The 14,201-nt window shown below is 41.8% G+C and overlaps 1 protein-coding gene across 1 annotated transcript in view; it reads right to left on the bottom strand.

The window, feature by feature from the left end:
- Positions 1–396: 396 nt before the first annotated feature.
- The window catches only part of LOC104912217 (X-linked interleukin-1 receptor accessory protein-like 2), a 262,419-nt gene continuing 248,614 nt past the window's right edge, over positions 397–14,201 (bottom strand). The window contains exon 7 of the mRNA XM_031554712.1: positions 397–1,238. Within this exon, the coding sequence (XP_031410572.1) occupies positions 1,222–1,238 (17 nt within the window). The 3' untranslated portion in view covers positions 397–1,221. The remainder of the gene's footprint in view (positions 1,239–14,201) is intronic.

Here is a 14,201-nt window from a genome sequence, read left to right as displayed (position 1 = left end):
ACAAGTGGAGAATAAGTTGGATTTATATCTCATTTAACTGTAGTTTTAAACCCTTACTTGCAAGCAAAATATAATATTTATGCAGAAATCTGTTTCCAAGCTTCTGTGTGAAGCAGAAGCAGCAATAATTCATCTCTAAAGGACAGCTGAAATATGCACTGCTTTGAATTGTTTTAATACTGCACACAAGGGATTGGTGAAGAGAATTAAGTGCCTTATGTTGCCTTATTGTATGTATCCAATGGATAACAATAAAATAGAAAACAAAATCATTTAGAACCCTTTTAGGACCATATGCTCAACTTCACAGGCAATAATCAACAATAATTATAATACTGTATGCTTCACAGCAAAGAACCAGAGAGATGATCTGTGCTCATTTCAAAGAGAGCTGCAGAACCCAGCACACAAACTCTCACTGCCCTGTTTGTGGCACAGCTCTGGGCAGTCCTGAAGATAAGATAAACACATGTGTCTGGGCTCATCCTTCTACATGCATCCAGTATGAATTCTTTTAAACAGTCATGCATACTGCCAACAGGTATTTAATAGAAAAGGCATCAGGATGTGCTGTGATTTTCAAAGTAATTCTGGAAGGTTTCAGGGAGTGGGCAGCACGGATGCCAGGGTTTGAACATAGCTGCTGGACATTAGTCAAACTGTATTAAACAAACAGACATCTTAGTAACAGCCAAGCAAAGTGAAGTATCCTATTTACCTCTTTTTCTGTTAGGACAGCTCTCCAGAGGCTGGATGGTATGGAAAGACATTTTTAAATTCTTAAACAAACGAAAAAACTCTCTCTCATTCATCAATCTTCTCATTTTGTCTTTCTTCCCAGTGATGAATGACGATTATTTCTCTCTTCCTACCACTCTGCCATTCTTCCCCACAGTGGCTTTTGCCTTCCTTCTCTCCAGCTCACACCCTGGTTCATGTTTTATCTCCTAACATCTCTCATTTTCTTATTCTCCTGCTGTTACCTCATCCTCAATTCACTACCTTTCACAGGCCATTCATCTCCAAATAGAAGAAGTGACCTCGTGCACAAACTTTCTTAGAGAAAAGGAGAAATTCCCCACCTCGCTGATCATTATCGCCATTTTTAAAACATCAACGTGATTTCTGGGACATTTAGAAGTTTTAACATGTAGCATTGGTAATTCTTCCTGCAAACCAGAGCTTATTTCTTCTCCATGGAAATGCTGACAAGTATCACAGTCAAACAAAGAGAAGTCCTAAAAGAAAGAAACAGAACCACAGTTATGGAGATCCTCGAAGAACAAAGGCATGGCTGACTGGCCTTTGTCTTTATGGTTACCGCTACAGCTTATGTTCAAATTAAATTCTTTTCAAGATTATTAAACATTTGATTGTACATAATTATGAAGCTTTCATTTCTCGTCGCTCGTGCCTCCTGGACAGGGAGACTTCCATTAAATCATATAATGCACGGACATGACAGCAACGGATGAGGATGTTCTGCGTCTATATAGCAGCGTAATTGTTCTAATTTATAATCCTATAAACAACAACCTGGTCGTAATGAATCATCCCTTTTGTCTGAATAGGGAGTGATGACACACTGCAGGCAAAGGGATAAGTTGTCTGAATCAGGCAGTAACTCTGCTAAAGTTTGCATCATTCCATCCAGCAGAAGGGAATGGCTGGAATTGGTAGAAGCCACTAAAACTGAGTCATTAGCAACCCTGGCTAAAGTACCAGGTCCAGATACAACAGTTTCCCTGGGAGTTTGCCATACATTTGAATTTTTGGCCCTTTATTTCTGAGAAATTGGTAAACAGCATTTCACCTTCAGAGACACAGAAAATGCAAAGTTACTATACATTTAAGAAAGCCACAGCCTAAAATCAGACAGTTAGAAGTCAAGAAATCAAATGAGGAAAAAGCAGGTAAAAACCTCTGAGCATCTGTTTTGTTTTTTTATCAGGGTATCTCAGCAACTGAAGTTGCAGACTACAGTAAAACCATCAGACAGTGTGAACACATCCATTCCTGGTAGCTATTTACAAATTCATCTTTCAGGTACTACAGACCAGACCTCAGATTTACTAAAAAGGAAAAGGCTTGTTATGTTCCTAGGCAAACCATGGGATTTATATATTACTTTTTTTCTTGTAAGAGGCAGAATCATTCCACACACCTCTATTTCCTTGGGAATAGCTCCAACAAATTTTTAGACTCCTTTCTTCATAAAAAAAACAGAACTGAGGAAAAAAGCTGGTTATTCTGACCACTAGAAGAAGCAAACTTCCACAATCTATTTTTCCCTCCTCTGTTAAAATGATTCAAAATAGAATTTGCTAGCAGAAAAATCAGATCTAGCTGCCTTACAAAAACAATTTCTGGAATTAAATCTCTCTTTGCAGGCATTTAGGCATATGTAACTAGATGTGAGCTCTTTATTTATAGGGAAATAAAAACAGAAATAGAGTTGGCACATAAAAAGCAAGCATAATCTGGTATTTGTTTTGGGTAAATGCAAACCATCAAAGGGGGTTATTAAAACTATATGTTACTTCAGAACGTTCACATACAAGCACAGAATCAATACTAAGAACAAAAAACTGTATTAGCATAACTACTAGTTCCAATTTTCTACACAGGTACCTCTCTCAGATTTCCATCTACCACAAGACAGTTCACATCAAACAAGGCCGGAAGGTGTAGGAGGTGTTTCAGGGTGTGAGTCCTGTGGTGCAGGAGCCCCATTTTGTTCTGGGGAGGGACAACTACTCAGCCTCCAAGGCCTGCATCTCCAACAAACTTTGGTTTGATCAGCAGATACAAACAAAATGTTTTAGGCAGAATTAGATTATTTTCTCTCATGCACTGTTCTTCCGTAGAGCTTATATGTAAACAGTGGGGCATTGCAGCACAATGAACAATTTTAGAGCAGGAATTTCACTCCATGTATTGAATCCCAGCAGTCAAAGGGTCTGAACTCTTGCAGAGGCTGTTGACTTTGGAAGGGCTACGGATGGGTTTTCAAACATTTTGAAAATGAAGTCACTGATATAACCTCAGGCTCAAGAGCTTAACATTGGACACCCAGCTTCTTTGCAGACAGCAAAGGTGGAAGTGCCCACTGAACTCCCTCTTTGAGATCCCCTTGTACCAACCAAGGGGTGAGGCTCAGACTGCAGCATATCTCAGATCTGACAAAGCCAGGCTCTTGGATAGGATTCAGTACTGATGGAGAGCCATTACTTCCCTTGATAAAAGTATGGGCTGTAAGTCTAGCATACATTCATCAAGGATCAACACACAGTAATCAGATCTCATTATACATTTCAGCCTAATCCATACAAGAGCTTTCCATGGGTACATTATTCCACTATTGGCCTCTTATGCTTTTCATAAAGTATTCTCTAACATTTAGCAACTCTTATCCACAGTTTTTCTCACCTTCAAACTCATCTACCACAGCACTTTTGTCAATGCTGTATGTGTCTTCTTTAAGGCTCTTTTAAGTCATTTTAGCTCTGCCACAGGCAATATAAGCAGAACTCTCAACAAAACTGATACCCGAAACAGTATCTGAATGCAACGAAACACCCGATTGCCATAAACTTTTGGGATGGCTACAGTTTTGGAAGAATAGGAACAAGAGCAGCCACTTCGGCTTCTCTTTGCAGAACTGACAGAATAAAGTGGGGAAAACACAAAATAGCACTGGATGCTGCTGTGGCCAGGCCAAAGGAAACGGAAGCAGCAACTACTGAAACAGAGCACTGACACCATTCAGATGTTGCAGGGTGATAAGATCAGACAACGGAGACTTAAAACACACTGAGCTCTCTGGGCAAGGGGAGCAGAGTGTGAAAGGGCTGTGGCTATGTTTAGAAGGCTTTTCCACCAGACTGGGCCCTACACACATCACGTGGAAACAAGACTGCCAAATCATAGGTCTTCTGTGTCTGCTTAAACTCAACTAGCATTTACTGCTCTGGTCTATTCCTCTTTGCCTGTCAGGATGAAGCCAACACATAAATCCCCTGCTAAGGATGTTGTACTCTGGGAGGTGTTTTATTGCTGACAAAGTGTGATTTCCAGCTCTCTGTGATGGGAATGAAATTCAACACACTGGAACAGCTCCCCCAGCCCACAGCTAATAGAGGAAGGCTTTGCAATGCGTCCTCCTTCTGCTGTAAAGTCACAGTCTGGTTTGCAGACTTCTGCCCCTTCTCCATCCTGCCTTTTCACAGCTACGCTACTGATTCAAACACATGTAGCAGTCAGAAACTGCTTCCAGGTTCTCAGAAGCAGCAAACCAACTTCTGACAGCTCTTAAATAGGTTATAAACAAGGATTTTAACATTCCCATCGTGCAAATCATTCCCACCAGATTTCTGTTCTATCGACTGGTTTGAATTCATACTGATTCATTAGCATTCCCTCTCCTGTTGCTCATTACCTGGGGTTCTTGCAGAGGTGTAAAAAGATTTTATTTTTTTTTAAGCTTACATCCTTTGCTAGTATGATTGATTTTGTTCTTCACATCTTGATTTTTGTCAAGTAAGTGCTCGTATGTTCCCTTTTCACCCTCCTTTTCAGTTGCTACTTTAATGCACGCTAGACTCCTTAATTCACTCATCTTGGACTGCAACTTACAAGAGGCTCCACAATCTCAAATTTTTACAAAGCTCAGCTTCACTACAGCGAAGAATCTGTCTGGAATCCAAAGGATTCTATTCACTAAAGTTCACTAAAAATCTCTAGAAATGGCTCAGGGGATATGAAGTCCCTCTGCACACAAAAAGGAAGAGGTCAAACCCACAAATGAGGTCCGGAATCACAGGACAGGCTGTGGGTTCAAACAGCCTCTACCAAAAAAGCCTCCCAAGGCCAGGTAATACCAAAAGGCATGGAGCCATTAAGGAAAAAAATATATATATCCAGATCTTGTTTCCCAAGGTTAAATGTACTAAGATCAGTTGAAATGCAGAACAAGAACGAGCAAACCTCAAGGAAAAAAAAAAAATCACGAAGATTTTGATGGTACAATTGTGTTTTCTCTTTGTGATCATCTGAGAGAAGCATTCATTCATAATCTAAATGGGAAAAGGCAACTGAAACAGGTGGTGTATTACTAGATCCATTAAACAAGAGATTTATGCATTACATATCCATCTTGAGGCAATTAGGCTGATCTTTTTTCTCCTCTTTTATGGCTTCATTGAAAACTTCTAGCAATAAAACAATTAAAAAGTAACTATCCAAGCATTTATCTATGATATCAAAGACAACCGGCCTTTCTTTCATCAGAAGAAGCTGCTTCACGTTCCATCCCCAGAACGTACAAATTTAGAAGCAACATTCACTGTTGAGACAGTGATATAATGCTGCCATTGTCCAACGTCTGAATGGTGAATGACAGGATATGGATCTGAGAGATCACTGTTTGCTTTCTTTTTTGGAAAATGATTCTTTGAATTTGACTTCAATCTCACGAGGCCAGGGAACTGCAAGCAGAGAAATGAAGCCGCTGTGCAACTCACCTTGGGGTAACCTCCCTGCTGCTTGTGCCGCAAGGCACCTGTGGCTTTCTGCTTCGAGAGACACTGTCCTCACAGGTGAACACATGGGCTGCAAGGAGCAATGAAATTCAAAGCCTGGCTTGATGTAACATGTGGAACTAGTCAGACAGGAAACAAAAAGGCAGCTCCGACAGAAAGATGCAGGGCCACAAAGCTGTCTCCCAACTGGGGGAATCCAGCCTTTGATAATGGCCCACAGGCCCCACAGTCTCCTCTTCCTCATGAAGAAATGGCAAAAATTTGTACTAAAGCAGAAAAATGGTAGTCTTCATGCTCCCCTAAGAAATCTAAGTCTGTGCATTCTCTCCTAAACTTAACCACTGAACAAAATGATGCTCACCCTTTCTGATAGTAATTTAGATAATCAGACTGGGCACTTGCTGACAGAGCTGACTACAGAGACTGAGACAGTTAATTCAGTTCTCAGTACCTGTTAAAGCTGCTAGACTGCACCTGAGCACGGCCCCAGAGCAACTCTTTAGGAGTCATGGGGTGATACGATTACTTCCTCATTCTCTGTAGCATCAACTCAATCTACTTTATGAAAGAGAAAAGGAGACCCTGGTGCCCCTGATGACTGCAGCTACAGCTCAGTGCCTTCTCAGAATGTGGCAAGCAAAGAAGGAAAAAAGCCACGTTCAAAGAAGAGCGAAACAAAGAAAAGCTTGCTTGGGTGAGCTCCTCCTTCCCCTAGGAGCTGCCCTTCCCCTGCCCTCCTGCACCGTGAAAGAGAAATGCTTTGTAAGGCAAGAGCTCTGAAAATCAGGCCAGAAGCAGTCTGAGATCAACAGTCTGATTATCACAGCAATCGTAGGGTAATTGGTTGCAGTTCATTGCAGTTAAAAGCTTCACAATGGCAGCAGTGTCCACTGGGCTCAAGCAACAAATGCAAACACCCAAACCAACAAACTCAACTAGCTACACGCACCTGTCAGCTCCGACTGAGCACAAGCATATCCTTCTCTTTTAGGCCACTGAGCAATCATTTCCTTCTGTCTGCTTTCCCTGCCTCTGATGCTTGTAACTGTATTGTTGGAAACTGGAAACATCATCCTCTGAAAGGTGTTAAGCTCAAGCCCGAGTTCCCAAAGCCAAGCTCTATGAAACAAGAAGCTACACCTGGCACTGCCTGCGGTCCAGCTGTCTCACCACTTGAGTCAGTCTTGTGATTCACAGTGCTCCAGTTTATGACTTCTGAGATCCAATAACTTCACATACCCTAAAAAGCAGTGCACAGAGCCACACAATGTTCTGTAGGATTAACCACGGTACTGCAAGCAGCAATTACAAGCCAACTCAGTGTTCAGTTCAGGGGTAGAGTTGCATAGGTTACAAACAGAACGGCCTTGTTCCACCCTACGTTAGATATGCTTAGTAAAGTTCTGGAAGCACTGCAGCAGGCTTTGAATGATGGATGAAATGAAAAATCTCTGCTCAGTACTCACAGAGTAGCCAGCTCCCTTCCGTGCTTTGTCACTTGCTTTCCAGGTATTTACCATGCAGCTTTGGTGACAGACACTCAGAAAATCCCAGTGCGCTCATCAAATGCCTCAAAAATAAAACCAGAATATTGCAATTTTGTCCCAGGGTTTCACTTGTTTTTATTCAATTTAACTTTTATTTTTGCCTACCTGAATTCAGTGACCTCCCTTGTCAGGGTGCATTACAGACTCAAAACAACCTACCACTGCTGATTGCTCAGATGAGGCTTAAGGGTTGCTTCCTCTCTCACTGAGCAGACAGAGCTTGGACTGCACAAGTACTTCTTTTTAAAGACAGAATGTAAGAAGAAATAACGTGAATAATCCCACTTTTCAATCAGGGGCCACAGAAGCACCTACTCTTTTCTCAGCACTTTGTGCAGATCAGCTTCTATAGAATGTAAATCAAACCACAAGCAGTTTGGATTGGCTTCCACTGACCCGACTTATCACCAGTGCCATTTGTTGGGCAGAATTATCATGGAGGATGAAAGATTTGGATATTGTTATCTTGTTAAAAAACAGCACAGGCTGGTGTACAAAAATCTGCTGCAAGGCTTAGGTGACAGTTTTACTTTCACGAGGTTAGAGATGTGCTCCTTGCTGGCTGTACTATTTTGAGTTACTGGATTCAGAAGATGGTCATCTGTTTTACTGCTCCTGCATAAATCTCACTGTGTGATTGCTCTGACTTGTGAGCCCCTCAATTTTACTTGCTTGTTTGTATCATCAATTCAACATTATTGGTGAAAATTGGATGGCAGGCAAAATGTTACTTATTACGTGCGTGGGCAGAGGTCAAAAGCAGCTGTTCACTTACAGACATGAGGTATGACGGTCTCTAGTAACACCATTAGGAATGTTTAGTAAGAAAAGCAATAAAACAACTGAATTCACTTCAGTAGTGTAGCATGGGAAGAAAACAAAAGAATTAGCTCTGTCACCACTAACAAACACAACAGACTGTTTTCTGCAAAGGAGAAGGCAGAATGTTACTTAGAGATTACACAGTGCAATAGCTTTATTTACTTCTTAACTAGCTCCAGAAGGATGGATCAGCTGCCCAGGCTCCTTCTAGCTGGCATGCTGTTTGGGACTGCCTGCTATCAGGAGGATGTTGCTGTTAAGAAGAAAGCTCCTCTGAAGCATATTATCAGCATCCCACCCATTAAAAAGGTTTGGGCACCTTTCTGGATTGCAGATCTTGAGGCAACGTTAAAGCCAGATTCACTGTGGGAATGCCTTTAGTGTTACAGTGATCCATCATCATTTCTCAGTGAGTCTATGCTGTGTTTTACTAACATCCTGCTCGAAAAATGTGTTTATTTGTATGTGTATCCAAAGCTCTGAGTGCTCTACCTGCCCAGGAGGATGCAGACTTCCTATTTTCTATCAGTTCTCTCAAGAAGGACATTAAAGGTAGAGAGGACAACTCCCATCTCCAGATAAAAATAAGTCAGACCAGTTATGCAGCAGAGGCTTTAACTGATGAAGAAAGATACTATATTCAGGTAGACAACTGGCCAGCAACAGATGTTATTTACAGGCATAAGCAAGCATGAGCAAATTGGCTGTTCATTAAAACAGGTGTTTGTGGGGACTGAAGTGTCTGACTCTGCAGATGTGGCATTCCGCTGAGAGATCATGTCAGAGAACATTGGGTTCCTTCCCACTTACACTTCTGCTTCAGCTGAGTTGATGTGGGAAGTAAGTTAGATTTAACAGCCAAAACCAGCTTTGAAAACCAGTGATGTCAATCATGAGCAAAGCAAAGAAACAAGTCTTTACTCACATCAGCTGTTTTGTTGCCCACTTTTGATCTCATTTCATATTGTCTAGTTAAAAAAAAAAAAACAAACGCAACAACACAAAATGATTTAATTCTTTTCTCTGGCTTCTGTTACAAAAGGAAAAAAATTATATATTCCCAGATTTTCCAAAGATTCAGAACAAACATAACCTCTTGGTGCACAGATTGGCTTAGTTTAGAAGGGACCTCAAGGATCATCCGAGTTCCAACCTCCCTGCCACAAGTCAGGGCCACCAACTTCCAGATCTGGTGCAACCAGAAGCATAACCATGAGGAGAGTAATGGCTTCTAAGAGTGACATTTAGGTGGTGCCAGAACAGGACCTCTGCCCGTGTTGCTATGGGACAATGGTTAGCATGCTACAGGACCACATACCTGTTCATATCCAAGTACCTCTGCCCCACTTCTGTTTAAGGCTTACATCACTTTGAGGACATAAGCAGCAGATGAGGTTTATCAGAAATTCTGAGTTTAAATTAATTGTTTTCCATTCAGAGTCAAAATATCCTTGAGTTTCTAGTGACAAGATGCCAGCCTCTCTTACAGACCGACTTCCACCCCAAATCAATTACTCTAAAAATCTTCATTTCAGAAGTTCCCATCATGGCTTTTTTTCCTCCCCTAAAAAATCCTTCTGTTTAAAGTGATGCACTTTTGAGATGTCTAAATACAATCACAGTATCTCCACTTGAAAATACTAATTACCACAGAAATTCCCCAAAGCTTTCTCAGTCATGAGATTTTGGTAAGTTTCATGAATTTGGTCAGAAACTAGATGAGTAAACTCTGAAGGGGATTTCACTGCTAGACAGATGGATCAGGCATTAGAGGAAACAAGTATGATACGTACCTACAAGTACGTACAAGGAGAGAAAAACCAGAACATCTCTGGGTGCGTGGCGAGGAGCACTGCACAATGAAAACAACTCAATGCACAGCTGGCAAAGGACGTCGGGTAGGATGGATAAACATGAAGGACCTGATAGAACAATAGCACAGAAAAGAAGATACTTGCAAAGTCCCAAGGAGGACCTGTTGGTCTCTCTTCCAAAAAAGCTACTCATAAAATCATCCAAGACACCCATGTTTTGCTGTTACATGTGACACATTGTAATTCACCTCTGGATTCCTACTTATTTTCCAAGCAAAACTACAGCCTGTAAGCCCCAAATGCTTGCTGAAATTTTCTATGTTTGAGATCACAAGTTTGCTTGAGAATCTTCTGTAATAAGAGGCTTATCACATCATAAGAACTGGCCAGGCTGCAAAGAGACACATGGGGCTGGGAGATGCTGCAATCCCAAATTCCAAAACCAAGAGAAGCCCACCTGGCTGCTGCATCTGAGTGACTGCCAGAACGCAACCAGACCTTCCCAGGAGCAGAGGTGCCACAGTGGGAGTAACAAGTCAGTATCTACACACCACTTGTTGTGTCAGATGGTATTTAGAAAAGCTAAATTATACTCCTAAAGGGAAGTGCTTCACCACCGATGCTCAGTAATGCAGGTTTCTTATTGCAAACAGGGCAGCCTCTGGAACCTGAGCACGAAAAAAGCACGAAAGCCAGGTGAATTCAGATCAAACTGAACCACAAATAGCCACTGCACTTACCAATGAAACCCTCTGCTTCCTCTAGTTCTTCATGCATTCATCTTACCTGATAAAACAACAGCACAAGTGCTCAAATCCTCCAACAAAGCAGCAGTCTGACTGGAGTATATTTATTAGCATCAACGATTTGAATGATAGGCTGCAGAATATGATCTATAAATTTGATTTTGAATTCATCAGTGCAGATCAGGAAATTATTAAAAAGAGTTAATGGTAATGTAATCAGGAAACAGAAAGCTTCATTTGCCGAGCCTGCCCAATCAAACCAGATTTACTTTTCAATCCTGCATATTCAGAACTTAGCAGAAAAAAATATATTCAGAAGAGTCCATCAAGTTCAGATGCATTTATGAAATGTGCCTGGATGAGTGGGGAGGGAAGATCTGTGTAACACTTGAGAAGCAAAGCATCTAGCACCATTTGCACATTTTGGAACTGAGTTTCTAGCAGTGCCATGTGCAGATCATTTAGATTTAAAATTCTGTTAGATGTAAAATTAGATTTACTTATGTCTTTTAATTAATGCCACATACAAGCATGTCAGTAAGATTTGGATTTGAGCAATGTAAAGCATTGCTCAATGACTTATATGCTTACTCCTGTGCTCCTCTGGGTTGGAGGACTACACACCTGACTAAGCTCCAAAGAAATCTCACAAGACATTTTCCTGACCAATCACATTAATTTGTTCATGGGACTACAGCCAAGCATGTTAAAATTAATAAGCTGCCCACGGTAGAAGCAGATAACAACAGCACAGCCAGTAGTAGAAAGGTGCAGTCTTCTACTGTGAAACCAGGTTGCCAAAGTACAAACACGCCATAGAAAGCAGTGTGCCTTTACCACCTTTCCACAGCTCACTGCTTTCTATAGTTTTACTTTCAGTCTGATTATGAGCACTGAGAATTCATTTACCACATGTCCTCAGTAGGTTGGAAAAGTATCTTTTCATTTCTAGAGAAATTTTGTTTTGACTCTTTCTCATTTGGACTTTGTTGGGCTGAAATGTCTCACGTATGAACAGCTTTAACAGTCAGACTTTCATTTCCTAAAACAAGCCATTTGTTTCTGCGGGACAGAAACAAAGGGATGAAGCTAAAAGCAAAAGCTATATAATGGATTAAATGAAGCAAGGATTTCGTGAGTGGAATTTCTCCTCATTTCTTCAGGACTATGACAGCTTTGATTTTCATGACCTCCACAATCATGACGTTACAATTCTGAAATTTTAAGAAAGAAAGAAAGTTTATGCCATCACTCTTCATTTTCTGTGCCACTGCTTTTGGAACAGATCACAAAGTACAATTTTAAGTTATTCTTCAGCGAAAAAAGAGAAATTCTAAGAATGGTTAGCCAAGATTTTAATCTCCACTGCGCACTGAACAGAGGCATTGTGATGCATGACCCTGACCTTTTGCAGCCCTGTGTATTTTGACTGTTTGCCCACTCGGCTCCATCCCTACATTTTAGTGAGGCCATAAACACGAGATGTGGAATGGCATGCCCTGCAAATCGCAGAATGCTGAAAAGGTCAAAATAGTACTGCTGAATGCTTCTACCCTGTAATTTACAGAATATATGAGGCATTCACAGCCTAATAACTCATTCATATGACAAACACTGTAGAGGGAATGTAAAATGGCAGAACATGAATCCCTTCCAGTGACAGTGTTTCTAACAAGCATGGAAATGGTGCAAACTTTGCCCTGTGGTTCTGTCCTCTGGAACATTAATACCGCCTGACACTCAGTGCACAGCAGCATATGTCTGAGGACTGCACAGTCAAATATCTCAGTGTATGCAATTGTGCTCAGAAACAGAAAGGGAATAAACCCAAGAAGAAAGCTCTGGTCTAAGCCAGGCCAGTTCCCCAGGGCAGTGCACGAGGCCCCGAGATGCTGGAGCTCAGGGAGCATTTGGACACTGCTCTCACTCACAGGGGTTGGTAGTCTCGCCAGGTAAGTGATCCTTGTGAGTCCCTTCCGACTCAATCTCTATAGCCTTCCCCATCTGTGCTCCTTCTTGCTCTTAACAAAGCACTTCTCTGATACCTCCCGATTTTACTGTTGCAACATTCCTGGAAAATAGATGAGTGCTACCCTCACTTCTACAGAGGACAAACTCCAGAGCGAAGCCGGGACAATTCTGGCAGAACAAATAATTGCTGCTACCAAAAACTGTAATCCTCTGCTCTCCAGTGAGAACATCTGTTCTAATTTCTGTTCCCCAAACTGAGCTTCATTTCTGCAGAAATGATCTGGTGCCTGCTTTTCAGACCCAAGCCAAATGCCACACATCCAGAAACCAAACAGGAGCTCTGTTAGTGAAGCCCAGCAGAACGGCACACCCATGATGGTTTAACTGATGGCTGTATTTGTTAATGACAGCTTAGATCCAGTGAAGTGCTAAAGATGAACATCCTGACACTCACACAAACCTGCCCCCACCTGCAGAGAAGCTCTTACCGGAGATGTTCTGAGTCATTCCTTAAACTGACCTTGCACAAATGCCACTGAAGATGTGCAAAACCAGTACATACTGGGGTGCTCCCTCTTTACCACATTCTTTCAGTAAAAGAAACACAACAGATTTTTCTGAAATACTGTAATTGTGACGGTAGCTGCAATCACATCATCAGTATTTTCCATAAAGGTGGTTTTATTTTGTTCTCAGAGCATAAGACAGGTGTAATGATCACTGAAATCAACACGAGAAACAGATTGTTTACAGAAGCATAAAAGAAGAATTCTGGAAGTGCCAAATCTTGCTTGCTGACGTATTTGTGCCAATCCCATAGATCCCATGGATGTGAAAGCTATGGACCAGCAGCCAGAATTTGGTACTATCTTTCCAAGCCAACTAAAGCGAAAGGAAGAAATGTGAAATAGCACTCTGCTTCCTGCTTCACAGGTAGAAATCTGGATTAACCACACAGGAGTTAAAACAATGGAGGATTTATAGCAGCTGAACAACAGAACCCAGCCCCAACTCTCTGAAGTACAGCATTTTCCCATTATCCCTGAGAGAAGCAGGGATATTAACAACGTACCAAATTAGCATCAAAGCATTAGCAGTAATACACTTACAGTATTTAGGGAACTACTTCTAAACCTAAATGTCAGACAATTTGTCTCTAATATTCCCTGCAGATCAGTACAAAATGACTGTAATAGATGCAAATCCTGCATCCCTTCACACGGGCACGCATGGCTGGAATAGCTGCAGAGCTGCAGCCCTTGTGCTGCAGATGCAGGCAGCTCTTCAAAAATGTACACCTGGTTTTTCTTCATTCCTTAGTGAAAACTGCTTCTTCATGTATTTCTGTGCAGGAACACAAAGCTTTTGGCATTACAGTCTGCACCACTGAAAGGGAGGGATTTCTCCAGCACAGAGCCTGGGTCATTTACACAGCACATCCATAACCACTCAAGGGAAAGGAACAGGGCGTGGGGTTTGCTCTCCTGTGGGAAGAAAGGGGATGTCCCAGCTCAGCTGGGGAGAAAGGGAGTGCTGCAGATAGCAGAAAGGTCCTAGCTTGCTCCTGCAGGCAGCAGAGGTGCACAGAGGGTGTGGGGATATGGCTGTGATATGAGGACACAGTATAGGGACAATTGCAGATGGAGGGAATTGATATTTGGCTGGGGTGAAGATAGCACCCACGTGCCTCCTCTGCTCTCAGCCTCACCTCTTCCTGGCCACCCAGTGCACACAGACCTGTGTTCCCAGCCTGGGGTGCTG

The sequence above is a fragment of the Meleagris gallopavo genome, chromosome 9 (genome assembly GCF_000146605.3).
Source record: "Meleagris gallopavo isolate NT-WF06-2002-E0010 breed Aviagen turkey brand Nicholas breeding stock chromosome 9, Turkey_5.1, whole genome shotgun sequence".
NCBI classification, from domain to species: Eukaryota; Metazoa; Chordata; class Aves; order Galliformes; family Phasianidae; genus Meleagris; species Meleagris gallopavo.
This window is presented reverse-complemented; position numbering and strand designations above follow the sequence as displayed.